Source organism: Rhea pennata, chromosome Z, assembly GCF_028389875.1.
Source record: "Rhea pennata isolate bPtePen1 chromosome Z, bPtePen1.pri, whole genome shotgun sequence".
NCBI lineage: Eukaryota > Metazoa > Chordata > Aves > Rheiformes > Rheidae > Rhea > Rhea pennata.
In genome coordinates this window covers 39,265,744-39,291,338 of record NC_084702.1, presented here as the reverse complement: position 1 = coordinate 39,291,338, position 25,595 = coordinate 39,265,744, and the positions used below count along the sequence as shown (strand labels likewise).

The 25,595-nt window shown below is 40.7% G+C and overlaps 1 protein-coding gene across 4 annotated transcripts in view; it reads left to right on the top strand.

The window, feature by feature from the left end:
• The first annotated feature begins 11,441 nt into the window (after positions 1 to 11,441).
• DMXL1 (Dmx like 1) overlaps positions 11,442 to 25,595 on the top strand; it is an 85,143-nt gene continuing 70,989 nt past the window's right edge. For 3 of the 4 annotated variants that reach the window (XM_062600548.1, XM_062600547.1, XM_062600546.1), the window contains exons 1-2: positions 11,442 to 11,609; positions 22,727 to 22,852. In XM_062600548.1, the coding sequence (XP_062456532.1) occupies positions 11,523 to 11,609; positions 22,727 to 22,852 (213 nt within the window). In that variant the 5' untranslated portion in view covers positions 11,442 to 11,522. Of the gene's footprint in view, positions 11,610 to 22,726; positions 22,853 to 25,595 lie in introns of those variants that run through there. The other variant, XM_062600549.1, reaches the window with a different exon arrangement.

Below are 25,595 nucleotides of genomic sequence, written 5' to 3'. Positions count from 1 at the left end.
TGCTTTGTTAAGCACTTCTAGCTCTGTCTCCAATTACATTTTTAATGTAATTTTAATTTTTGCTTACAGTTTGTAAGTTATTAAAGATGACAGTTGTAAAACTATGTAAGCAATACCAAAACCAATATATAATACTTTATTGATATTATCCTGAGGACAGAAAATCATGTGCAGCAACCATTCAATGTAAAATTGCGGTTGTCACAATAATTTTATCTAGCTATGACCAAAACCAAATTGGTGATCTTAATGGTTTTGATACAGTGTCTCATCTTTTCTGTTGTTTATTATATAGCACATTAACATATGAAATATTGATTTGTCAAATAGTAATACTGTGTTAATCCAGACACTGTAGTCTCTTTAAGTAGGAAAAAATCCACAGCAGGAAAACCATATGAGTTTCTAGAATTCCAAAAATCTTGTAAACCGGAACTCGATGAGTTTTTGAATCATCTGGCAATGAAATCATTAAACATTCATATCTTGTCATATTTTAAGTGATCATTGCTGATTGTTATGCATCCTGAAAAACATGCCAAGTAGCATGCATTAAGGATGATTCAGTCTCCCTCTGTCTCATGTACAAAAACACACATATCCACACAAATGCACACATACACACAGACTCCTAAAAACATAAGCTTGACTATTTAATACGCCAAGTAAGCCAACCGCAGGAAAGGATTTCCACAACCAAACTGCCAAATTTAGCCTTTTGAGTATAGGATTTTTTTAGTTCTTTTCCTCACTGGACTGACAGGTTTAAACACAGAATCTAATTATAGATTATACCTGATCACTATCTTTCTCTCTCCTTCTGGAGGGAGGGTGGGTCTTCCTATTTTTTGGTAAGAAGAAAATACTCTGTAAAAACAAAGACAGAATGTATATCATGCTTCTCTTTTGACTTGTGGTTGTATTTGCTACTAGTTTCTTTGCAAAGTCCCTCTGGAGAAACAGAGATAGTATAGTTAATAGTAAGTTCAAAGAATTCCTTAGAGACACTGTACTAATAAAGCATTACACTTTGGGATCTGAATCACAGTGGTCTTTGCAGGGAGGCTCAGCAGTTAACATACAGGATAAGACACTGAAATGGAAGGAGAAAAAAATCATCTGTTCTTTCAAAATGCTGCTAAGGGCATCTCTGCGCTGCAGCTTACATTCTACTCCAACCAGTTATAATAGTTTTACATGTGATCTAAGTGTATTCTGTGAATAAAGCTTTGGAAAACTGTTTATATTTGTACTGTAGACCTATTGGCATTTCAATGTCTGCGTCGTTCAAGCTGATTTTGTGTTTTAAAATCACTACCTGAAAACCTGACAGAGTAAATTGCTTACGGAAAAAAACATCTACTGTAGAAGAAAAGAAGATAAAACTGAAACAACCTTGCCTGGATCTGAGTCTATATATACCAAGTGACTTGGTATCAAAACAGAGTAGGATACCAACCTCTAGAAGGTTATTATTTCATTTCCTTGTCACTTTGCCTTAGATTTGGTTCTTTCTCAAGTGTATGTTTCTGATAAACCTTGGCCCCATTCTGCTCACATATACACTGAAAACACCCTGTTATTTGGCTCTGTAGGGGTAGTAAAACAACACAGTATTGTTCCAAGTTTTATCCACAGCCTGCCTTGTACGGTATTTCCTTGTTTCCAGACTGGGTCCTCCAGGAACCCTTGTAATACAAATTATAAACAGCAGTAACCGAGCCCAAGGCAGATAAAACATTGCCAACTTCCTGGCAACTTCCTTTGACACGCGATCTATATGTATATATGTATATATACACCTGCAAAACCTGCACTTCTATCATCCCCTTATATTCTGCCCTACAGGGCAACTGCCTCTGCTTCTCATACCTGCCCCAGTGCTGGTAACAGGATGCTTTTCTCCCCTTTCAGTATTGCTGCTGTTAACACCTCCAAACTGCTAGCAATGGACGCTTGTCAGCCATATCAAATAGCCCTTTATATTTTTAAAACACTGAGATAATTCTCTGCCATAATTATTCTCTATGATTTAAACAGACTTCTGCAATTTTACCTGCTAATGTGGACTAGGATAGAGGTAGAAATTCTGAAGTTGTTCTTGCCAACTATCTTCCACGCAATCAAGGGTTTTATGTAGCAAAAATATTTCCTGATGTGTCTACATAATGAAATACTAAAATTCACATAACAACCAAATAACGTTAGGCCATAGGAAGAATCAAGCTTTAGATGGAAAAGTAAATGTAATTTCTTACAGCTGCTCTATTTCATACATTTTCTGTAATCAGACTTTCATTCCAGCTCGACAGGGTGCTGAGCACCCTCAACTTTCACTGGACACTCATTGAATATTACAGGATTAAGTCTAAATGCTTTAAAAAGCTCCTGGTTGAGTTGCTTGAACAGGAATGAAAACTATTGCAGGCAGTAGCAAAGTGGTAAATAGCAACTCAGCAGTAAATAAAATCAATCCATTGAGGTGGAGAGTGCAGTATGCGCTGGAGAAAGAGTCACGAGACCGGCATTATTGCTCTTGGGCAGATTAAAGAGTTTACATCACAAAACCACATGCTGTTTCAGGAAAGTCATAGTCTTCATATAACAGAGTGACAATTTACAGTCACAGTAACATTACAACAAGGAAACTGGGCACCCTTTTTTTTTCAAATCTAGTTGAAAAGTTTATTTCTTCAGCAGTGCAACAGATGAAGTCTCGTACTAGGGGGCAACCCTCCACCTTTTAATATGCCTTAAAATAGGCATGAGTGAATTTCAGATCCTGACAGCAATTGTGCTAAACAAAAAAATCTTACAATTTGTAATGTATAAAATGGAGGAGGTTTCATTATCATTCTCTCCTAGAAAAACATAAACACCTACCCATTAAAGAAACCATTATCTATTAACGAAACACAGATTACATACTGGCAATCAAGTGATGAGAAGGATGCAACATCATTAGCTCTCCTCAACCCTTGCAAGTGTGGATAGTTCTACAGAAAATCATTAATTGCAATACTGTTTTCTACCCAGCATACAACAGCCAACTGCGGATCTACCAATAGGCAGAAATTTTTTTCTCTTTTTGCTCTGATCTGCTTTGCTTTTTATGTATCTAGAAAGCTACAAATACGTTTGCCACCAAATAGTGGAAGGGATTTTCAATAACAAAAAAAAATTGGCTCACCATGATTTGACTGTTTTTGCTTTGTCTTCTCCATTTTGCAGGGTAAAAAGCAGAATAGAGAGAAGATAATAGTCACATTAATAAAATAAGTATGCCTGACTAGTCAGGGTTGCCTGTATGTGTGTACATGAACGCTTAAGCAGAAGAACATGGCTCCACTACCAAATTACAGCAAGCAGAAAAACAGTGAAACATCTCCCAGGCTTTCACTGTGGACCATGAAACCTGGCAAAAGAACAAAAAGTAAGACTACTTCATGAAGTAGCTATGAGAGAAGAGGGGGTGTTTTTTTGAAGAGAGGAATGGTTTAAATTGGAGTTACAGTGTAAGAGCAGAGAATAAAAGACTGATGTTTTTGCATTTCTCTTTCCCAATACTCAACTGCTTGTCTGTTTAAATCTTTTACAGATAATGAGTAATAATCATTACTCTGTCATAAGCTCATACCTCCCTCCTATAAGGTTAAAACCTAACTATAAAGCTCTTTAAAGAGATAAAAATTTGAAAAAAGAACAAAAAGAACAAAACATCACTTTTGATCTTCCAAGCTAGCCCTTAAGCATCTTATGCAAATTCTAAAGGCCCATATATAAATATTTGCATGTGATGGATTTGTGGAGATATACCGATACCAAATTTGGAAACATACACATCCAAATACTTGCTACAGATATGAAAGGAACATTAAAGCAAATACATTATACCTCAAATAAGTGGTCAGGGACAAGTATAAGGAGTGTCACCATTTTCAGTATGCTATGGAAAATACGTAAGAAACTTCAAAACAAACAGCAGAATATTCCTCTTCAGAACAGTCATGTAAAATGAGTAGAATATTCATTTTGTGAATGTGGACACATCTGTACATTTACGTATCATTTAACATTTAGCTTTCATAGTAACTTAAAAAGTTAACATATTTGGTATTTTTGTATTCAGCCTGAAATCTACAATATTTTTGAGAAAAGAGTAACTTCTTGAATAAGTTAAGGTTTACATAAAAAATACATTCTGATAGATAGTACCATGTAATACATATTTTAATTGTCTTTCACATAAACTTCAAATAACATACTATAGGTCTAATCAGAGTTCAGTGCCAGCAGCTGAACTGTCTGAGGAACCTGAAGGCCAGATGGAGTCTCCCAGCTCTATGCGAAGAATGGCTCTCCTACAAATATCTTAATATCGGCAGAGATATTGCTCGCTCAGTTATTGCCAGGATACTGATTCTTGTAGCATGACAGATAAAGTACCCTGTGTGTATGTGTACATTGACATACTGATGGATGAACTTTGAAAATTGACTAATACATGACTGGTGCACCTGGAATTAGCTCTGTTTGGCATTTGCGAAGAGACCAGGCTCCCATATGCCATGTGGGATCACTCTGACTACGAACTGCAGCTTCAACATGCCAGCATGGGTGTCACTCCTTTGGCAAAGACTTTGTAGAGCTGCTCCACACACAGGCAGCTCACCTGACTCTTAAGAGCTCTGCTGCGGTGCAGCCCTGTGTCCTTGGAGCAGCCTGCCAGGAAAGAGGTAGGGGAAGGGCTGAGAAGCCTCCCTGGGCCTCTTGGCCTTCATTCAGAAGATGTGTTTGTGCCCAGACCCTTTCTCACCCCTAGCCTGACCTGTGCTACAGACATGCTTGCTTCCCGCCACGTTCCTTGCCGACTCAGACCCATCGAGTCGGCTCCCTGGCCCAACATCAGACCCACGTTGGCGCTGGGGCTGGTCTGGTGTCTACAGGCTCCTCAGCTGCCCATGGTCACCATCTCTGGCCCCACTCTGCTCTCCTCATTCAGAGGCTGTGGACCAGTGCCCTCCTCGGGAAGGCCTTGCTGCTTCCTTGCAAGGAGGCCCTGTGCATCTAGTGTGGAGCCAAACACACACTAGCTCTGTGGCCCATTCAGACAGGGAACAAGACTTGAGCTTTCCAAACTATGTTTTCAACCACCACGGTCCAGAGCTCAGGGATAAAGAAATAGTCAACAGAGGCAGGAGCAAATGGCCTGGCCCAAAGCTTCTGCCAAGTCCCTTGGGTCTAGATGAACCAGTAAGCACAGAATGAGCTCACTGAGGCAGGCAGCAGAAATGAACACAAGGAAAAAACCTCTAATTTCCATTTTCTTAATTATTAGTGGTCAGAGAATATTTTATAAACATACAAGGAAATATCAGTTAATGTATTATCCAGCAGCCCTTATACAAGTGATTTTCTTTAAAAGTAGCTTGAATCTCAGTCTATGAAATGAATGTAAAACTCTGAATGTGAATGGAAATATTAAAAGCTTGTTAATTGTTAACTTTTAATTTATAAACCTGAAGACTCTAATAACAGCTGGCTTTTACTTTGGAAACAACTCTTGAAGATATTCTAAGCTTTTAAAATGGAAGCATCACAAAAGCCAAATAAAAAATGTGTTGAATAAATTAAAACATAATTTCTAATATCTTCTAGAAAACAATACTGGCCAGCATTTATCTCCTCCACCAAGGAAAAGGTTATATCAGATAACTAATGTAAAAGAGGAAGTACTACACTATAAATACTAAGAGATGAACATAAACTGTTATAAAACATCTTTCACCAAGTGAAAACAATATGAAAAAAGAAGCAAATATCACTGCAACCTGTAGGCTAAAGATATAAAACACAGGGTACTGAAAAAAAAATAACAAAGTAAGCTTTTCTCAAATAATTGTTTCACCATGGTTGACTGTTTAGGACTATACTAATATACTAAATGCCAATGTTTATATATTTATGAATATTGTTTCCTAAGATGACAGGCTATATTTTGACTCTTTCTACATAGCTAAAAGTCATAAAAATCAAGAACAAAATCAAGGACTTCTTCAAGCCATTACCACTGTGGGAATGGAAGGTGAATTCCAGATCTTAGGGAAATCAATAAGGGTTTTGCTTTTGACCTCAGTTAGGTCAGAATTTTGCCTCAGGCATCCACAATCCAAAGAAATCCTGTAGAAGAATCAAGGGCAACAAAGATAGATGAAGTCAAAGAATATATGAGGTGGAACATTTGCTCCTGGCTGTAATGCATTATTACAGCAAGTAATAATACAGTGAATTGCACATGATAATTTATTTCAGAGAGAAAAAAAAGAATGCTATCAGCCTGCAGATGATTATTAAGATATTAAGGAAGAAAACAACATTTACTAGTACTGTTGACATGCTTGAAGCATACCAGTTAAAATGCCAGGTTCTTTCCAAGCTGCCTGTGTGTCAGTGACATAAGTGATTTTAGTGCTGTTAATGAATGACTCATGAATGTTTATTGTACAGAAAGAACACAAAATATGGCACTGATATGTGCAAGCAAAATAATTTACAAATATATATTAATTTCCTACTTTACTATCCTGAAGAACATTGTTAATCATGGACTTGCTTTGCAGAAGTGCAATTTTGATTTTAGAAGAGACACCTGGGAGTATGATTTAAAATTGATTTTTCTGAGACATTATTAGTGAAATACTAGCAAGATGTACTAATGCAGAAAGTGCATGTATATACTTGGTACTGCTTTTTGGAGTATTCAAAGGTCTAGTTGTTATTAAAATATTAATGCTTTGGTCAATAATCCAAAAAGCAGTATATCATTCACTTCTAAGCCCTTCTACACATGCACAAAGGCTGTAACTGACGGCCATTAAGAACAGCCACAGCCACTGTAGGCTAAAATGTTGGGAAGTGATAGTCTTTCCTCTCTTCTGCAGTTCTGATATTGAGAAGATACTGTCCCTTTGTAAGGAAAAGGTGGGAACTGAGGTGAGCATGTTCAATAGTTATTGCGAATGACAGGAATTGACAGCTTTTTTCTGAAAAGAATTACAGCTCCTGAGAGCTCCTAGCAGAGAACAGAGGATGTGCCGATGTTAGGTGGGCAAAACAACAAAAAGGAGCTTACAGTAGTATTTTGTAACCCTGTAGGGCTAATGTAATGCCTTCTATTTTTTAAAAAAACTTCTGAGAGATAGGAGAGGCAAAGGGTTTTTTAGAAAAACTGTTTACTCAAAAAAAGTGAGAAAAATATGTAAAATGAACAAGTGCACAGGGCAAGTTTTTAAATTCTAAAGTGCTGTTGTGATGATCATTAACTTTTTGAGATTTTTTTACCTTCCAACAACTATCAAGTTTTGAAAGTCTGAGCAAAACTGCCCTGTGTGCTTTTGCCAAGGAAATAACGTAGATATACATTTTAAATTGTATTTAAATAGTTGAAGCATTCATTTAATGCCTGTAGTGCCAAACTGACGTAGCCAGAGTTGAAATTTGTCAACGTCCAACAATCCATTCAGTTTATTTTTATAACAAAATGTAAAATAAATATTATACACATAGCTGAATTCAGAGATGTTGCAAGAGAGGTGAGAAGGGGCACCAAACAGGACACGTGCCCAAGTCCCACTTGTGGTAGCTCCTTTGCTCCTCTCTCGGATGAGGAGTTGAAGGTTCTAGCAGCAGGTATGGGAAGCAGCCGGGTGTGGTGAGAGCTCCTGCACTGGAGCTCGCTGGTGACACTGGCAGGGGAGAAGGGCCAGGCAGTACCCATCAAAGCGGGGATGGGAGCCAGGACTTGTATGTGCCTGGCATGCCATTATATAGGCTTTCTGCTATGAAGTAAACCAAACACACTAATCTGAATAGTCACAAATCTAACTAGCAAGAAGTTCTCAAATTTTGTACTATGTCAGTGTGCTAAGGCGTGTCAGTTGTAAATATACCAAACTGTTTTGTAATTAGGTGCAAATTAAAAAATTATCAGTAAAACTCCATTGCTTTCATTCTTTGACTTGGTGTCCTAAATTTCGTTTCATAAATTCTTCACCTTCCTTAGACTAGGCACTGGGATTGCTTTCCAGTCTTACCCTATAACCTGTCATACCGCAGATCATATTGTGGAGTGAATAAGGTTCAAAAAACCAAAGTGACTCAGCAGAATTTCTGACCTTTTCTGTCCAGAGTATCCTGAAACAGTCCTATTCAAAAGAAGTGCCTAAAGGCTGGCCACAGATACAGTTGGAATGGCTTACAGGCTGGCACCAAAAGTAGATGCCAATGCAGAAAATCACAAATAGCGTCCTCTTACTGGGTTCATTTGTAATTCACTTTTTTTTGCTCAGAACCAATGAAAATAATTGTTGTGAACTTCAAAGCCCACTGAGATTGCTTCATTTGATTGTGCAGCTGTAATCAAATTACTCCTGGCAAGGACAAGATCACTTTGATATGATTCTGTGATGATAATTTGATAAGCTTTTTGATCCTTTCCAAAACAGAAGCGATTAGGGTGATAGCAGTTTATATCCAGCACAAGAGAAGCATGACTCTTTGAAGGAATGTCTGCCTATATACATGCAGAGAAAACCCTGATGGGTTTTTCTCAATTCAGAAGGCCTCAGAATATCAGAGGACTCTTTCTTTCATTTGCTTGGAATTATTGCAGGAGCCAGCAGTACAGTAAGATGCTTTTCAGGCTGCTTCTCAAAGGGTGCAAGGCTTATAATTACTAAAATAATGTGCGAGATCCATGCCAAGAAGAGTATGAGTCGACCTTGTTTGCATGAGAATCGGAAAAGTAGCACAAGGCATTGTTATGCACAAATATGAAGCATCATCTTATAAATATTGTGGGATGTGATATACAAAAAAATGTCTACACATTATTAAATCATGTTGATTTTCTATTACTGTAGTGACCCTAACCAGAAGACTACTATACATTGAGGACTTAGCTGGCTAATCCTAACAGACAAGCCTGTAGGCAGCTCTCACTTGGTACCAGCAATTACATCACCCATGCCTTTATCAAAATGTAAAATAGTATGTTCTCACGTAGACATCCTTCTTCTTGATAGTAGGAATGGTGGATAGAATTGTTTTACTCTAGGAAAATCCTGTAAGAGCTCTATGGACCAAAATGCTAGGGAGCTTCTCCAAGGGCAGGATCTGCGCAGTGTGGTATGTCCTGACTGAGAGGTCTGTCCTTTGCTGTATCACCTCAGAGTTCCCAGCATCAGTAAGATTTAATTGCTAATCTTTCATTCTGCTCTTACATTTGAATATTCTGATTAAACATTAGATTATACATCGAGATTCAAACAGGTATACTTTCTTATGGAGACCCAGAAAGAACCAGCGCCTCTCTGGTGCACAATAAATACTTCTTGGAAGAGCTGGTGGGCAGGATGAGGCTCTAATATTTCTTACTGGGTTAATGTAAAAATGAGAATGAAAATTGGTATAGGAGCTGTAATTTATGAGGAAAAAACCCACAAGTAATGCTATAGTTTCTATGAGAAAATGATAAAATGCTAAAAACTAGTTACAGAAAAACAATGCTAAGAAATAACCAAACATGGACTGCTTTCAGTGTAGCATAGAGGATGTCCATGTTTTCCCACAATTTGGAAATACTTCAATCTTACAGTCCATTTACAGGTGAAGAGTTGCTCAGATGGTTAGATACCTGATCCACCAATCTGAAGATCTCTTCGTGCCATCCTAATGTGCAAGTCCCACCATCTGTCACCCTTCTAGCTCAAGGTCAGACTCAAGGCTGTCTCATCACACTGGCCGTAACTGCCTAGAACCTTTCACTAACCCCATTCTTAAGTTCTCCAATTCTTAAGCCCTGTTCTGTAAATCAATACCCACCCCAGAGGGCTTTCATTTTTTTCTGATGTCATTAAGATGCTGAAAAACTCAGTTGCCTGCAGCTAATCCGTCCTCCCAGGAAAATTTCTCCTGAGTTTCCCAAGTCTCAGACAACCAGCTATCCCATAGCCAGATCACTTCCCTTTGCAGCGCTCTGCAGAAAGGTCGTAGCTGTTGCCCTCAGCCTGTGAAACGAAGCAGGCTAGCATTTGGGGCTATGAACTCCTTCGTAAGCTCCAGTAAGGACGGCCATGCAGCAGCAGATTTTACCCTGAGCCCATCTCCTTTTGTCCCCCATTGGGGTCAGACAAATCTACTGACTTGCCACCAGGCTAAAGAAGCAGCTATTATAACATGAAAATTAAATTCATTTATCCAACAACCATTATCCACAGCATGTCCTAGTGACTGTGAATAATTTAAGAGCAATTTAGGGTTTTTTTGTATTAATTTGTACTTTATAGAAGCATTGGAGCATTTCTAGCACTAACTAGGCAAAGACTAACGGCTCTGCTTTGCTGTCAGAAATCAAGAGCATGTAAGCCACGGCAGGACTTGAAGATATGATTTGATGCTACCACTTTGAGAAGCTGGGGGCGGGGGGAGAAAACTGAACCCTACATTTTCAAGTCAACAGAAAGATTTGCATGGGCAGTGCTGTTACCAATGCTCAGTTACCCTGCTCAGTTTGGTCATTTGGAAGGTTAGAGAGAGAAAATAATGATGTATTTTGCCTTTTTTAGAGGTAGTGATGTTCTGATTTTTATACTTCTCTGCTGCTACCCCACATCAACCTCATAAATTTTAAAAACTGAGTTTCTTGTATGTCTCCTAAAAAACAAAAAATACCCAAACCAACGAATCACCACCGGCCCCCGCAGCGCGACCGGCCTTTCACGCGCACTGAGCGGCAGACATTTTGGCGAGAGCCGCCCAGCGGGCCGCAGGGCAACGCGAGGAACACCCGAGGCGCTTTGCCCTCGCTGCCGCGGGAGGGACGCGCACTCTCTCTCCCGGTGACGCCGCGGCGGCGGCGGCGCTGCCCCTCGCCCCCCTCGGCCAACCGCTGCCGCCGCGGCGGCCCCCGCCCCAACGGGCCCCCGCGCCCCCAGCCCCGCCGCGCGGGACCGCCGAGGCCGCTCCGCTCCGCCCCGCCCCGCCGCCAGGGGCGCCACCTCCCGCGGACGCCCCGCCCCGCCCCGCCCCGCCCCGCCGCAGGCCCGCCCACCGCACATGCGCGGACAGGCCCTCGCCCCGCTGCCCCCGCCCTCGGCGTAGTTCCCAGCGTGCTAGCGCGCATGCGCCGCGGCCAGAGCCTGCCTGGTGGCGGAGGGCTGCCGCAGGCCCGGCGGTTCACGCTTTCGCCGCCGGGCGGCCGAGTGCGTCACCAGGGCGCGCTCTCGCGAGGCTTGGTGGGGCGCGGCGGCGGCGGCTCCGCGGGCCGGTGGCAGGGGGCGCTGCGGCTCCGCCCCGCCCCGCCGGCCCCGCCCCGCCCCGCCCCGCCGGCCGGCGCGGCCCCGCCCCCGCTATGTGCCGCCGCCGCCGCCGCCGCCGCCTTCCCCTGCGCCGCCCGCGGGACGAGGGTCGGCCGAGCGGCTCGGCACCCGGGGGCCGGTAGCGGCCGGCGCCTGCGTGTCGCCATGAACCTGCACCAGGTGCTGACGGGGGCCGTGAACCCCGGCGACAACTGCTTCTCCGTGGGGAGCCTCCGCGACCAGCCCTTCACGGTGAGTCCGCGCGGGACCGCCGCCGCCCGCCTGCCCGGCCGGGCCGGGCCTCGCCCGCCGCTGCCGCGCGGCCTGCGCTCGCCGCGGAGCCGGCCCCGAAACCGGCTGCGTCAGGCGCGGCGGCGGCGCTCCGCTGGCGCGTGACCGCGGCGGGCGGGGCGCGCGGCCCCCGACGACGTTATGGGCCGTTAACGGCGGAGCCGGCGGGGGCGGGCGGCGCCGTGCCGCCGCTGGGCTGCCGCTGCGGTACACCTGCTCGGGAGCCGGCCAAACTTCGCCGCGACGGCGGCGGCGTCCTGTGGGGTGGGCGGGGAGTGTTCTTACCCGGGCCCGAAATAAAATGGATGTGGCTTTAGTGTGCTGCTTGGCGAAGGTAGGGCTGCGCGGGGGTTCGTCCGGAGCAGGTTCGCTGATGCGGGAACATGGTGGCTTTGGAAACGCGCGTGAAAGATTACATAAACATCGGCCTCTGCACGCGACTTCCTGTGCAAAGGGAATTTTAGCACTGGCTTTGAGTCAGACATGTAGCTGCAGTACTTACTGAGGAAGATCCTGTAATACAGTGGCCCAGTGTTAAGATTTTAAAACCATCTTTGAGCTCCTCCTCAGTGTTTACAATTCTAGTGAAAACAAACACTTCAGTATTTACTTTTCTTCCTTTCGCTTTTGTTAAGTAGATAGATTTTTTTTGTTGTTGTGTTTTCCATCCTACTCTCCCTTGAAAATATGCCATTTTAGCCTTCCTTTTTAGGCTGAAGAGGAATGAAATAACATTAAGCTAAGTTTCTTAGTATGTCAGATTTAAGTATTTTCACTTTTTCTAGTCACCTCTAATTAGTGCTTACAGCATAGTGCAATTTTTGATATGAGAATGATAAACAGTAATGCAAGATTCAGGGAGTGTTAATTTTTGTGTCCTTTCTTATTTATGTAATTAAGTTCAGCTGGCTTCTTCCAGCTTTAGTCTGTAGTAGCAGTGCAATGCCAGACTTGAAAAGTCTCGGGTATGATCAGTGTTCCAGAGTGAAACATCTTGGAAGTAGTTCTGCTGAGTCCATCTGGGATTACTTAGCTCCACTTCTAATGTGTACAGCTGCCACTGTATTAGATTGGTTTTGCATCAGCATGTTCATCTATCTCCTTGTAAGGAGAGGTGTGTGTTTCCAAAAAAAGCTGATGCTCTGATGCTGTAGGTAATTTCATGTTGTTTGTTTCTTTAATTGAAGCAGTTAGGTTTTCAAATTCAAACTGTGCCAAATTTCACATATCCAGAAATGTTAAAGACCCACAAGTGGTGGGAAACTGGCAAGAGACGATGAAGTTTGCTTTACAGTAAGGTGCTGGTAAGTCCTTGAAGTATGTTCTCTTGGACACCTTTTTTTGAGCAAAAGAGGTCAAGTTTGCCACTGAAAAGCTCTCTCTACCTTTTATAACCTTACTTACCAGAAGTGTTAGAAATCAGTAATGCATCAGGAGGAGGAGAATGGCCCTTTGCAGAGAAAGGACTGATCCAAGAATTGAGCTTTTAGTAACTGTTTCTATGGACTCTTGTTTACAAGTTTTATTCTGACATAAATGTCAGAACAATGTTTTTAATAGACACCCTCATTTGGATTTGTTTTTGTCTGTCGCCTCCCACCGTGAAGCTTATTAATGCATTTCTTTTCTTAAGAATGTCCTTGTTTTATTTTGTAGTTGTTCATTTTATAAAGCTATGTTAAGTTCATCAGATGGCTTCAAAAGACTAATAAGTGAAAGGTACAGAAACATGTCTCTTTGGAAAGACATGGTGGACTTGAACCTTTAGAAAATCCAACAAGAAAATTTGACAGGTCTTTTCCTAGATCTGAAGTTGTGAGGTATGCGATAATAAGTGTAAATACCATTGAATATTCTCTTGGAAGTGGAAAAAGACGTGTTCAACTTGCAAGTTGTAGTGAAGTGTATGGATGTGTAAAAGTTTTTAGAATCTCATTTGAAACAAAATGAAAATAGTTTATGAATGACTTAGTTTTACATTCTTTCTTAGGATAAAGAAAACAAGATATATGTTGCTTATGTCTGTGTGTGTATTTTATTTAGAGAGCTGATGGAAATACTCTCATTGTAAAGGCCTCTCCCTCGCCTGCCTTTGCTAGGAATTAACCTTGGCTTGTTGTGTTTAGTGACAGAGAGAAGAGCAGAGAATGAAAAGGATTAATGCTCCTTCTTACCATTGTTTTGGAGACTCTCACCCTCAATTATGGATTTTCTATGCCAGTCTTAGGAAACTTATATGGTTCTAGTTTCTACGGCTAAGAACTCACAGGAGTTAACATTTCAGGATTACCTACTGTGCAGTTGGGGAAAGCTATTTTCGCCTGACAAAAGAACTTGGTCTGTAATACTTCGATTGCAGGTATAGTGTGGTCCAGAACACTGTCTGCTGTGCTACACTGACTGAATATTTAAGGTAAAAATCATGGAGGAATATTTGAAAACTTTTTTAAGTTAAAAAGAGCAGATTATTCTCCAAAACTCTTAAAATTGAAAGCAAAACCAGTAAAAAGTGTTTGTACTCGCTGAATTTCATGTAACTTTATGATGTGTACAGTTACATCAGTTCTGCTTTAAGACTGTATTTGAGGTATTTATCCTAATGTTGTGCAAGTGGCAGAGGCTCATTGGACTGCCTTTTTTTTTTAGGATGTGAAGTGTCAAGCAGAGTTTGAGCTTCCTTAGGGAGAAACACTGATAAAGAGATTTGGTACATCATTTATTTATATAAAGCAAGCATAAGGCTCATAAGCTTCAAGATACTGGAATAAGCATCGCTGTTTTTAAGTATCTGTTGAGAGCAGGTGGTAATAAAATATGGTGCATTAAATGAATATAAAGAACTCATCTGTAAATTTTGAAGCAAGTTTTTTGTTTGTGCAAATTGAATTGGCAAAGCTACACGTGAGTACAAATGTACGTTTTACTCATTTTAATTGAGAACAGAATACAGGTCAGTAACCTATTGTGTTTAAGTGTGATTTTTTCATGTGCTGATGCTTCACTTTGAATTTCGAGGGCTACATGTCTTCTATGAATAGTTCAGTGTTGTCTGAATTAAGTGCTACATAACTACAAAAGTCCTGCAGATAAAGTCAAAATTTGACTGTTTGCTCTGTATGTGTTTCTCCAGAAACAGTGGGTTTTTATTTTCAGTATGATTTTCTGCAGTGGAATATGTTCTTTACTTTCTTAGTCTTTTCAAATCTGAAATACTTGAGCATAAAAACACTTGGTTAATAAAATTATAGAGTTTATCACGTATATAGGATCCTGCTATAGTAATTATTACTGGACTTGCATGTAAGTTATTGGGTAATAAGCACTGAAATCACTCTTACTGTTGAATGAATTTGTTGCAGAAGAACAGCTCTCTGCAGGGATGAGACTTTGGCAAAGAAGAATTAATTGTGACTTTTGGTTCAATATGTCCAGAATCTTTTTTTGGTCAGATTTCCTCTCTGTATGTACATTAAATTCATCTCGAATCTGTTATTTATGTAGTAGGTTTAACAGAATTATGAACTTTAAGTTAAAAAACACTTGAAAAATGTTTTTGAGTAGTTTGATGAATACCACGTACTATATTTTCCAAAGATACTGGATTGCCACATAAAATGCAGCTTCCTAGCTTTATAAAATTGTTTGATAAACGAAAGCAGATTCTGTGATGTGGTAAAATTTACTTATCTGTCTAGAAAACACTTTACTTTGCATCCAGAAATCCATGTGTATCTACTGTCAAAAAAGTGAAATGATTCATCATAAGAATCCCTCGAGAAGAGAGAGTCCATTTGTACATACTTCTTGATTGTAATTTAGAAAAGGGAAGGAGGCCTTTCGGATACTTTTCTTTTCCAGTGAACAGTTCACTGCTTAAGTTATGAATGAACTGAACTAAACTAAAAAGTTCAAACTGAATGAAATTCCTTGAAACAGCACTGCTTTTTTTCACTGAAGTATAAATGAACCCTGATTTGAAGTGCATAGCCAATCAATCCTCACTTGGTGAATTATCTTCTGTTAAAATACTCTTGATAAAATTAGGAAGTGTCTTTTCAAGGATGATGAGTCTTTCTTAAATGAAGTTTACTTAACAGTCTTACTTCAATGAAAAAATGAAGAAAACAGAAGAAGCAGGTACCTGATGTCATTAACAAAGATCTCTCTTTTTTTTTTAAAGTACGAAGTTTTTGTTCCTACTCTAAAATGCTACTTACATTTTTGTGCTTCTCCTGGGATTCTGTCTCATATTCTCTTTTTTTGTGCTTGTTCTTTTTGTACCTGAGAATTTGATCTTCTCTAAAGTATAAATGGGGCTATAAAGGCAGTAAAAATACCTACTGAATACACCTACTTTCAAACATATCATAGAAATATTACTCAGCTATTACAGGATTTCAATAAAATATTTTTAGCCTGGCAATTTGGTTGTTAGCTTAGGCATCCAGACCTTTGAGACTTGCCACATAATTTCGTAAATACCCTTGTATGCCTATCAGTGGTAAAAATGGCCCAGATGTGGTTTCAGAATCATCTCTGCAGTAGCCTAATAGTCTGCAAAAGGTTGTGGGGGTTGTTGTATTGGTAGGCTTCCCATATGCCAAAGGTAGAGAGAACATTTCAAAAGAACTTACAGTTCTTTTGTTTAACGCTTTCTTAAAGTGTTAAATGCCATCTCCTGGTCCCATTCAGCTGTGTAGTGCTGTGCATATTTGGGTGCAGGACAGAGTTTTGTATCTTACTATTCTGTATTTATCAAACATATATATGTTTGCATGTATTATGTGTGTATTATTACAGAATTACAGATGTGCATGTGCACGGACAGCACTACATTCAACTGCAGATGGTAGCTGAAATAGGCAGACAAATTATGGTATGTATACTAGTTTCTTTCATAAAACAGATGTAGGATCAATAAAGTTTGTGCAGGTCTTGTAAGATACACTTCAACCTTTTAAATAGCTGTCGAAAAAATTTTTTGTCTGTTTATACGTAGAAGAAATACAGAAAGGAGTTGTGCTATGTGAGAGGTCAAGAGTCTCACTCCTTAGTGCTTCTTCTGTTGAGACTTGGGTCTTGTTTGCCAGTACCAGACTGTTCTTAAGGAGTTACTTGCATCGGTTTTTCATTCTAGGAAGAAATGAGAATAGTTCAAATAGATGTCTGTAATATCTTCCTTTTAAAACTAATAAGCTTTTAATGATCAGTTATCATCAAAATATAAGCTAACCTGCTCCAAAGAAATATAGTTCAAGAAATAAAAGCTGACATCTGATTAAAAGAATGGATGGAAACTATGTGAGAACCTAGTATTGCATGCAAAATAACATTTGATTTGCAGGCCCAAAACATCTTTCACTTCCTAATTTCAGGCTTGTTTTGCTTTGTCACCAGCTAGTGAAATCCATCTTCCTGCAGCTTGAACTAGTTCTATCTTCTTTATTTCTGTAACAAAAGAACAAAGCATTGTTTAATAAACATTCCAAGAACATGATAATGTCAACATTATTGCTTGTGTCATTGTGTAGAGACAACCTTTTTTGTAAATATTCTAGGACATTCTTAAGGTGAAAGACTTCTCTGACTTGCCAAAATCAGACTTCAAGGCTCTGCTTGCTCTAAAAAGGCATCTTGATCTTTTTAAAATTTATTATGTATTTAGAAATCCTTTCTCAGTAGTATTATATGGTAACATTTCCCTTCCTTTTTGCCTTCCTCTGAAAAGAATAGTTTAGATTGAGATGATGTAGACAAGAGTATACACTTACGCCCTGAACTAGCTTCTTGGTAGAACACCTGAATTACTTTTCTTTGTTTCTGTAGCTTATAGGAATACAAATTCAGGAGTACCTGCCATCTCAAAAATGAACAAGAAATGAACTGTGGTAGACAACCCTTGTGCAAAAAACAGATCAAGTTGATTAATCTGCAGAACTGATTTTTCTTATATATGAGACTGTTAGGGTACAAAAAGTACTCCTTACTAAGTACTGTCTTTCGTTAAACTATACTGAAATACTTCATAGAGCTTTCTGAAATGCATGTATTGTCTAGAAGTCCAATATTAGTCTAGCAGTTAATTTTGTGTTATTAGGGAAGTGGGTTTTTTATGCTATGCTGCTGCTCAGAAATTACATTCAGAGTTGGAGGCTGGGTTTCAATGAATGTGTATAAGAGTGTAAAACTCTACACAGAGAAAATCTAAAGAAAAAATTATAGTGGGGATAGGAAAGAGCTGGAGGAAGAAGAACACAAAGTTCACAGAAGGTTACGTTTCTTTGTTATGTAACTTTAACAAAGCATAATTGATGAGGGATTTTCTTAGGTGAAGGGAAGCTATCAAGCTTCCCTCCTATTGTATCTGATCCATGTGAATTATAATGTGAGTGGGATGGTAGACAACAGTAGCAAATGGAGCCTTGGTTTGGTATGCCGCTTCACTTGCCGAACAACTTGGTTATGCTATATTTCACTATTTTTTTACTGTGTATTAACTCCCTTCACTTCTCCATTCTTACCTGTTGTCTTTGAACCTGTGGTTCTCCTGCAGGCAAACTTTGAGTAAACTTAAAAAATAACCTTCAAGCCACTTTCCTTCTGCTTTGCTGTAGTTATGGTGGGAAGCTCTTTGGATTTTTTTTTCCTGATTAAAATGCCTGCCTCTTTGGGTAAGATCAACTCTACAAGCTTAAGAACTACTTGGTAATTCTGCAATTCACTGGAGACTGGGAATTGAATATGGCCAAATGTGGTCTAATACATCTAAATAGACTGATATCAGAAGTGATTCTGTATTTCCAAATGTCCTTTTTTTGGGGAGGGGGGGAGGGGGAGGGGTCAGTATGTGAACAGCTTGTGGACTCTAAGGATAGAATAATCATCTCTTTGTGGAGTAAGTCAGATGTTGAGGAGGAGGGGCTGATATTCTTTCTCCCTCCCTCCTTCACCCAACCTAATCTGCATTCTTATGACTGTACGTGTAATCAATTGTCAGACTTACAATTTATTGGTACTAGATGATATTCCTCAACTTTTCTTCAAATGATCACTTCTGTTATGACTAACTCTTCAACACACAACATATGACGTGAGACAAGAAATGGGAATTGAGTATGAGATACACAGGTGTGTGTCTGTTTTAACAGATTATAGCAGAAGGGAAGAAGAGCTATAGCTCTGGGAGAAAAGTTTGTTAGTAAAAGGGTTTTTTTCAGGAAATACGTCTTAAGATTTTAGCATACCTCTGAATATAGCTATTGTCCAGTGCAGCCAGGATTAGTAGGGAATTGGCTTCTGAAGGTTTTGTGAGTGCTGGCTCCTGAAATGCTAGTGAACATAAGTGTCTGAAGTCTTCAGAAGCATTCTAGACAGCATTTTCAATTACCAGACTAGGCCAGTGGTCTGCAGGTTGGGAATTAATACTGGTACAGAATGCTAATCACAGTCTTTTAGGTAAGATTGTTTTGGGAGGTATGACTGAACACTTCATAGGAGAAAATTGGCTGAAATGTCTGGATTTTTTTTTTATATATATTATATGGTAGTCTAGGACAGGCTTGCTAAGAGTTTTCTCTAACCTGAAACAACTGAAGACGTGACTGTAGCCTTTCAAATTTGCAGATCTAGCATTTCATTTTTCTGCTCCTTTTCAAGTCAAAAGTGGTTTCTGTTAAGTGCACTTGACATTAGTAGGGTGGTTCTTAGCGTATGGTCCATTACATAGAATTGTAGAATCGCAGAATCAGTAAGGTTGGAAGGGACCTCTGGAGAAGTGTGATTGACTATCATGAAACCATTGCACAGCCTGCCTGTTAAAAGAGTAAATATGCCAAACTCTTTGGCCTTCCCTCACAGGCTAGACACTCCTTCCCCTTGATTATTGCACTCTTCCTTTGTACCACCTCTGGTTTGAATTCATAGAATCATAGAATCATAGGTTTGAAGGGACCTCTGGAGATCATCTAGTCCAGCCTCCCTGCTCAACAGGGTCACCTAGAGCATGTTAGACAGGGTTGCATCCAGGCAGGCCTTGAAGATCTCCAGAGAAGGAGACTCCACGGCCTCTCTGGGCAGCCTGTGCCAATGCTCTGTCACTCTCACAGGGAAGAAATTCCCCCTCACGGTCAGGTGGAACTTCCTATACTTCAATTTCTGCCCGTTGCCTCTTGTCCTGTCACACGGGACAACTGAAAAGAATTTGTCCTTGTCCCCTTGACACCCTCCTTTCAGGTACTTATGCACATGGATAAGATCCCCCCTCAGTCTTCTCTTCCCCAGGCTAAAGAGGCCCAGCTCTCGTAGCCGTTCCTCTTAGGACAGATGCTCCAGCCCTCAGACCATCTTCGTAGCCCTATGCTGGACTCTCTCCAGTAGCTCCATGTCTCTCTTGGACTGAGGAGCCCAGAACTGGACACAGTACTCGAGATGAGGCCTCAGCAGGACTGAGTAGAGGGGCAGGATCACCTCCCTCGACCTGCTGGCAACACTCTTCCCAACGCACCCCAGGAGACCATTGGCCTTCTTGGCCACAAGGGCACATTGCTGGCTCATGGTCAACTTGTCATCCACCAGCACTCCCAGGTCCTTCTCTACAGAGCTGCTCTCCAGCAGGTCAGCCCACAGCTTGTACTGGTGCCTAGGGTTATTTCTCCCTGGGTGCAGGACTCTGCACTTGCACTTGCCCTTGTTGAACCTCATGAGGTCCCTCTCCGCCCAACTCTCCAGCCTGTCCAGGTCTCTCTGAATGGCACCACAGCCCTCAGGTGTATCAGCCACTCCTCCCAGCTTGGTAGCATCAGCAAACTTGGTGAGGAGGCACTCTGTCCCCAGGTCATTGATGAAGAAGTTGAACAGGGTGGGACCCAGTCCTGAGCCCTGGTGGACACCACTAGCCACAGGCCTCCCACTGGACTCCACGCCACTGATGACGACCCTCTGAGCTCTGCCTTTCAGCCAGTTCTCAATCCACCTCCCTGTCCACTGGTCTAGCCCACACTTCCAGAGCCTGTCTAGGAGGATGTTATGGGAGACAGTGTCAAAAACCTTGCTGAAGTCAAGGTACACAATGTCCACTGCTCTGCCCTCATCTACGCAGCCAGTCATGCCAACATAGAAGGCTCTCAGGTTGGTTAAGCAGGATTTCCCCTTGGTGAATCCATGCTGGCTACTCCTGATCACCTTCTTTTCCTCCATGTGTCTGGAGAGGACATCCAGAATGAGCTGTTCGTTCACCTTTCCAGGGATGGAGGTGAAGCTGATGGGCCTGTAGTTTCCTGGGTCCTCCTTCTTGCCCTTCTTGAAGACTGGAGTAACATTGGCTTTCTTCCAGTCCTCATGCACCTCTCCCATTCTCCATGACTTTTCAAAGATGATGCCTGGCAACAACATCCGCCAGTTCCCTCAGTACCCATGGGTGCATCCCATCCGGGCCCATGGATTTGTGGATGTCTAGCCTGCCCAGAAGGTCTCTAATCCTTTCCTCCTCAACCAAAGGAAAGTCTTCCCTTCTCTGGACTTTCTCCCTCATGTCCAGGCTCTGGGATTCCTGGGGACTGCCCTTAGCAGTGAAGACGGAAGCAAAGGCGGCATTCAGTAACTCTGCCTTCTCTGTATCCCTTGTCACCAGGGCCCCTGCCCCATTCAGTAGCAGGCCCACATTTTCCCTAGTCCTCCTCTTGCTGCTGATGTATTTGAAGAAGCCCTTCCTGTTGTCCTTGACATCCCCTGCCAGACTCAATTCCAGCTGGGCCTTAGCCTTCCTCGCAGCATCTCTACATACTCTGACTGCATTTCTATAGTTCTCCCAAGTAGCCTGTCCCCTCTTCCACAGTCTGTGTACTTTCTTCTTCTGTCTGAGTTTGGCCAGGAGCTCCTTGCTCACCCATGCAGGTCTCCTGCCCCTTTTGCTGCACGTCTTACTCATAGAGATGCACTGCTCTTGAGCTTGGAGGAAGTGATGTTTGAATACTAGCCAGCTCTCCTGGACCCCCCCTCCCTTCCTTCTGGGGCCTTAACCCATGACATTCCTCCAAGTATGTCTCTGAAGAGCTCATAGGCCGCTCTCCTGAAGTCCGGGGTTGCAGTCCTGCTTGTTGCCTTACTTTTTTCCTGCAGGATCCTGAACTCCGCCATCTCATGGTCACTGCAGTTTTTGAGACATGTACTCTTCAACAAGTTTTGTCAAGCAGAATGATTCATATGTTGCTTTCCTATTTCTTTTAATTCTGCTTTTGATACTTGGCTCTTATGGGTTGAGCGAGTGTGTGTGCACGCGCATATGCGTTCCTTATTACTGGACTTCCATCCTTGAATGATTTATTATGTTTATTAAAGGATGCTCACTATCACTTAGTGAACAATCTCAAATATTTAATGTTCCTTTTCAGCTTAATCTGTGCACTATTTCTTGTGTATGTAAGGATATGAAGAAATCCCTGACTCAGTCATTGAAGTGCTCATCACCTGCCTGTATGAATGTGTTAGCTACATCAAAATATTCACTTACTCTGAAGTTTATATTGCCACTGAACTGAATCTGTGGAGTGCAAATAACAGGAGGCTCAACAAGTCTAAAATTGTGGCATTTTTTTATAATAGCTCAGGTTCATTCTGTTTCCCTTCTGCATCTTACCTGTTAAAAACGCAGTATACCATTTTAGCGTTTTGATTTATTCTCCCTTTCAAAAATTTTAAGTATCTGCCTCCAGTGTAGGAAACAAGTACATTTTTTACAATTTTGCATTAACTTTATATTCCTCCCATTTTTTTTTCCTCTTAAAGACTTTTCTTCCATAATACCATTTTTTCCCGCCTCTTTGCTATCTTGAACCATTCATTTCTGCTTGTTACACAAGTGTAGTGTTATACTTCGAAGCATGAAGGAAAGAGTAATCTACTACTTTTGTTGCTTGATGTAAGTTGTAGACTTAGTGGGAGATGTTTGAGCTCTGCAGATAACTCTGTGATGATCTATGGGGATCAGATACATGGACTATGCTATTTCATACCTCACCAGATTGTTTTAAGTAGCTGTAGCTTTACTTCTTTTTTTTTTTTTTTTTTTTTTCCTCTCCTAGGCATATGCATCAGGATGTGATATTGTGGTATTGGGGACAGACTTTGAAAGATTACAGATAATCCCTGGAGCAAAGCATGGAAACATTCAAGTGGGATGTGTGGACTGTTCAATGCAACAGGGGAAGGTATGTAAAACAACATTTCAACATTTTGAGTACTGTTCCAAGAATGTAATGTTAAGATCTTTCTCAAGAGCAGAGATGCTCGCAAGTTAAGGCAAACACATGAGAGTGAATGGCAAAATGAATACTTGCTTTATTTTATTTGTGGTAAACAGCACAGTAAAGGTGAACTAGTAAGCATAGTTGTGAGATTGTAGAAAACATGTAAGGCTGCACGGGAAGATGAATAGAAAAGATGGCAAGCATTTGACCAAAAGTTGAGTAAGGTTGGGAGCAAAATTCACTTAGCTTTTACACTGCTGGGTATGTTGTGGGCATGCCTTGACATGTCAGTATTTGGCAGCAGGTGAATGCTTTCACAGAAAAATCAATTTTGGATTTCTCTAGAAATAATATCCCCCTCAAGCAGTTCATAATGGCCTAAAATTGTGCTGACAAGGTTTTTCTTTCCTGGATTCTCTATTTTCTTGATGCAGCTAAACTGGGTTAGAACTGTTGCGTTTTAGATACTACAGAGTTTCTTTTTTTAACCACAGAACAATTGAGAGAAAAGTCTGTACAAAGTATTTGAAAAATCTAAGTAGCTCACTCTGCTAGGATATCACAGGGTGTTTGAACTCTATCACCAGTTAAATGGGAAATTGTCTTTGGGTACATGCAGTGGATAAGTGTTTTATTCCATTGCTTTCATTAAGCGTGTTTTAGTGAGAGGGTGACACAAGCCTTCTGCACATCACTGCAAAGCTTATGCATTTATGAAATCTTTGGTTAGACTTCTAGACTTCTAGTGTTGATCTTAGGAAAAGGACTGCTGCATGGAAACAGCTTTGTATTTACCTGTAAAGTCTAAGAACCACAGTCTAGATGATTCATGGCCAACCTCTGTTCCTACCTTTCAATGTTTTTTGAGTAATGAGCTCTTGTAGCAGTAGTAAAGGAACATTAATGAAAATTTTACTCTGCTTCTCTATCTGGTAGCTTGAAACCATGAAGAATGCATGTTTCCCCATTTGTTACTGTTAACTGGAAAGTTTTTTTGTGTGAGCAAATTGGCTATATATTAATTGATAGTGAAATACTCATGCAGATCACATGTTACTTTATCCTATATCTTCAGGCAAATTTTGGAGGTCATCTTGATTGCATGGTAGTAGTTCTGCTTACATTTTGATAACAATCTATGTTAAATATTTGCAAAGGACTAAGTATTAATATTCTGAAATATAAGCTTCCTAAGCCTTTGGATTTTATCATTTCTGGAGTGGACCTATGTAGTCATTTTGATTTTACAAGTTGATATAATTTACTATTAGCAATTAGACCAGGTGTATTTGCAGAGTCCTGAAATACCAAGCAATGAATAGCTAGATATCTATTTATTGACTGGATTGACTATCACATTTGCAGTGTGCTGTTAGCAACAACAAAATTTCTTCTTACAGCCTTTTCATCAGCATTGGCACATGGATCTCTCTTCAGTTTGCCTCTGGATTGTTCTTTACTGTTTAAGACTTACAGAAAGAAAGAGAAGACCAATAATGCGGTTTATTTAGGCTGCAACTTTTAGTTTTTCTAGAAAGAATCTAGTAATAATTTTTAGAATTTACAAATTATGATTTTTTTTAATTCCCTTTATCTTATGGAGGCACCTTCTCCTTAGTTGCTGACCTTTGCTCTGTTTGAGGGACCTCCATCGTTCCTCCCTTTGCAGGATAGTTAGAATCAGTTTGTAAAAGGCTGGCTTACTGACTATCAAAGCAATAAGTTCAGGTTTACGTTCTCACTCGGGAGATGGCTTCCCTATACATTGAGGTCTAGTTTTTGGGGAGCTAATGCCTTGTGATGCCTTTGAACTAGCAACAGCTTAAAGTTCATGCATGACCCACTCCTCCCTGAGCTTTGAAGGTGGCAGGAGCCCACCTCCACCCCAAGATGGTTTGAGGTTAAGTTTAGTTGTCAGCCTCTGAAAGAATGAGATGAGAAAAATGGATGAGAATTTTTAGATCAACTCAAGAGAATATCATCTCTCTCTCTTGCATATGGATGTGTAAGGACTGGTGACTTTGCCACACGGGATGATGTAATCTTAGGCCAGTTAGTCTCTGGCCTCTGGTTGTAGGCAACTAGACAATATATGCTTTATCTAGAAGTGAATACAGTACTTGGTGTTCTCCCATACAATGTAAGCCACACACCTCTTTTTACCTCCTCTAATTAACATACAATTAAAAATTTTGGTCTTAATTCTTAACACAACAAAACTGTAATGTTCTCATAGTGTGGCTTGTACAAATATCTAGCATGATACAAGATAATGATCCTAGCGTGAATGTCTTTTGGTCACTTGAAAAATCATAGCTGATGACAATAGTGTTGCAATATATATCAAGCATTTTATTTATGGAACATAAATTTTTCTTCAAAAATAGTAAAAAAAAAAAAAAAAAGTAGGTGTACTATAATGTCACATTTGGTTTACGTGCTAGTAAGGTATCTGTTTAAAAAGAATTCATATTGAACAAAGTCACTGTTTCTGCTTACAGAATCAATTTTCTGATCTGGAGAACTACTAATTATTTTTGAATACGCATCCTCATTTTTGACTCCAGGGTTCGTAATTGTGTGAGTTTTAACTGTGTGGTGGGTTTTTTTGTTTGTTTGTATTTAGTGTATTTAGTAGGCAGGCTGTGGGTCCTTTCCAAAGGAACTGTGATTGTGTTTTATTTTTCCTTTTCTGGTTTTCGGT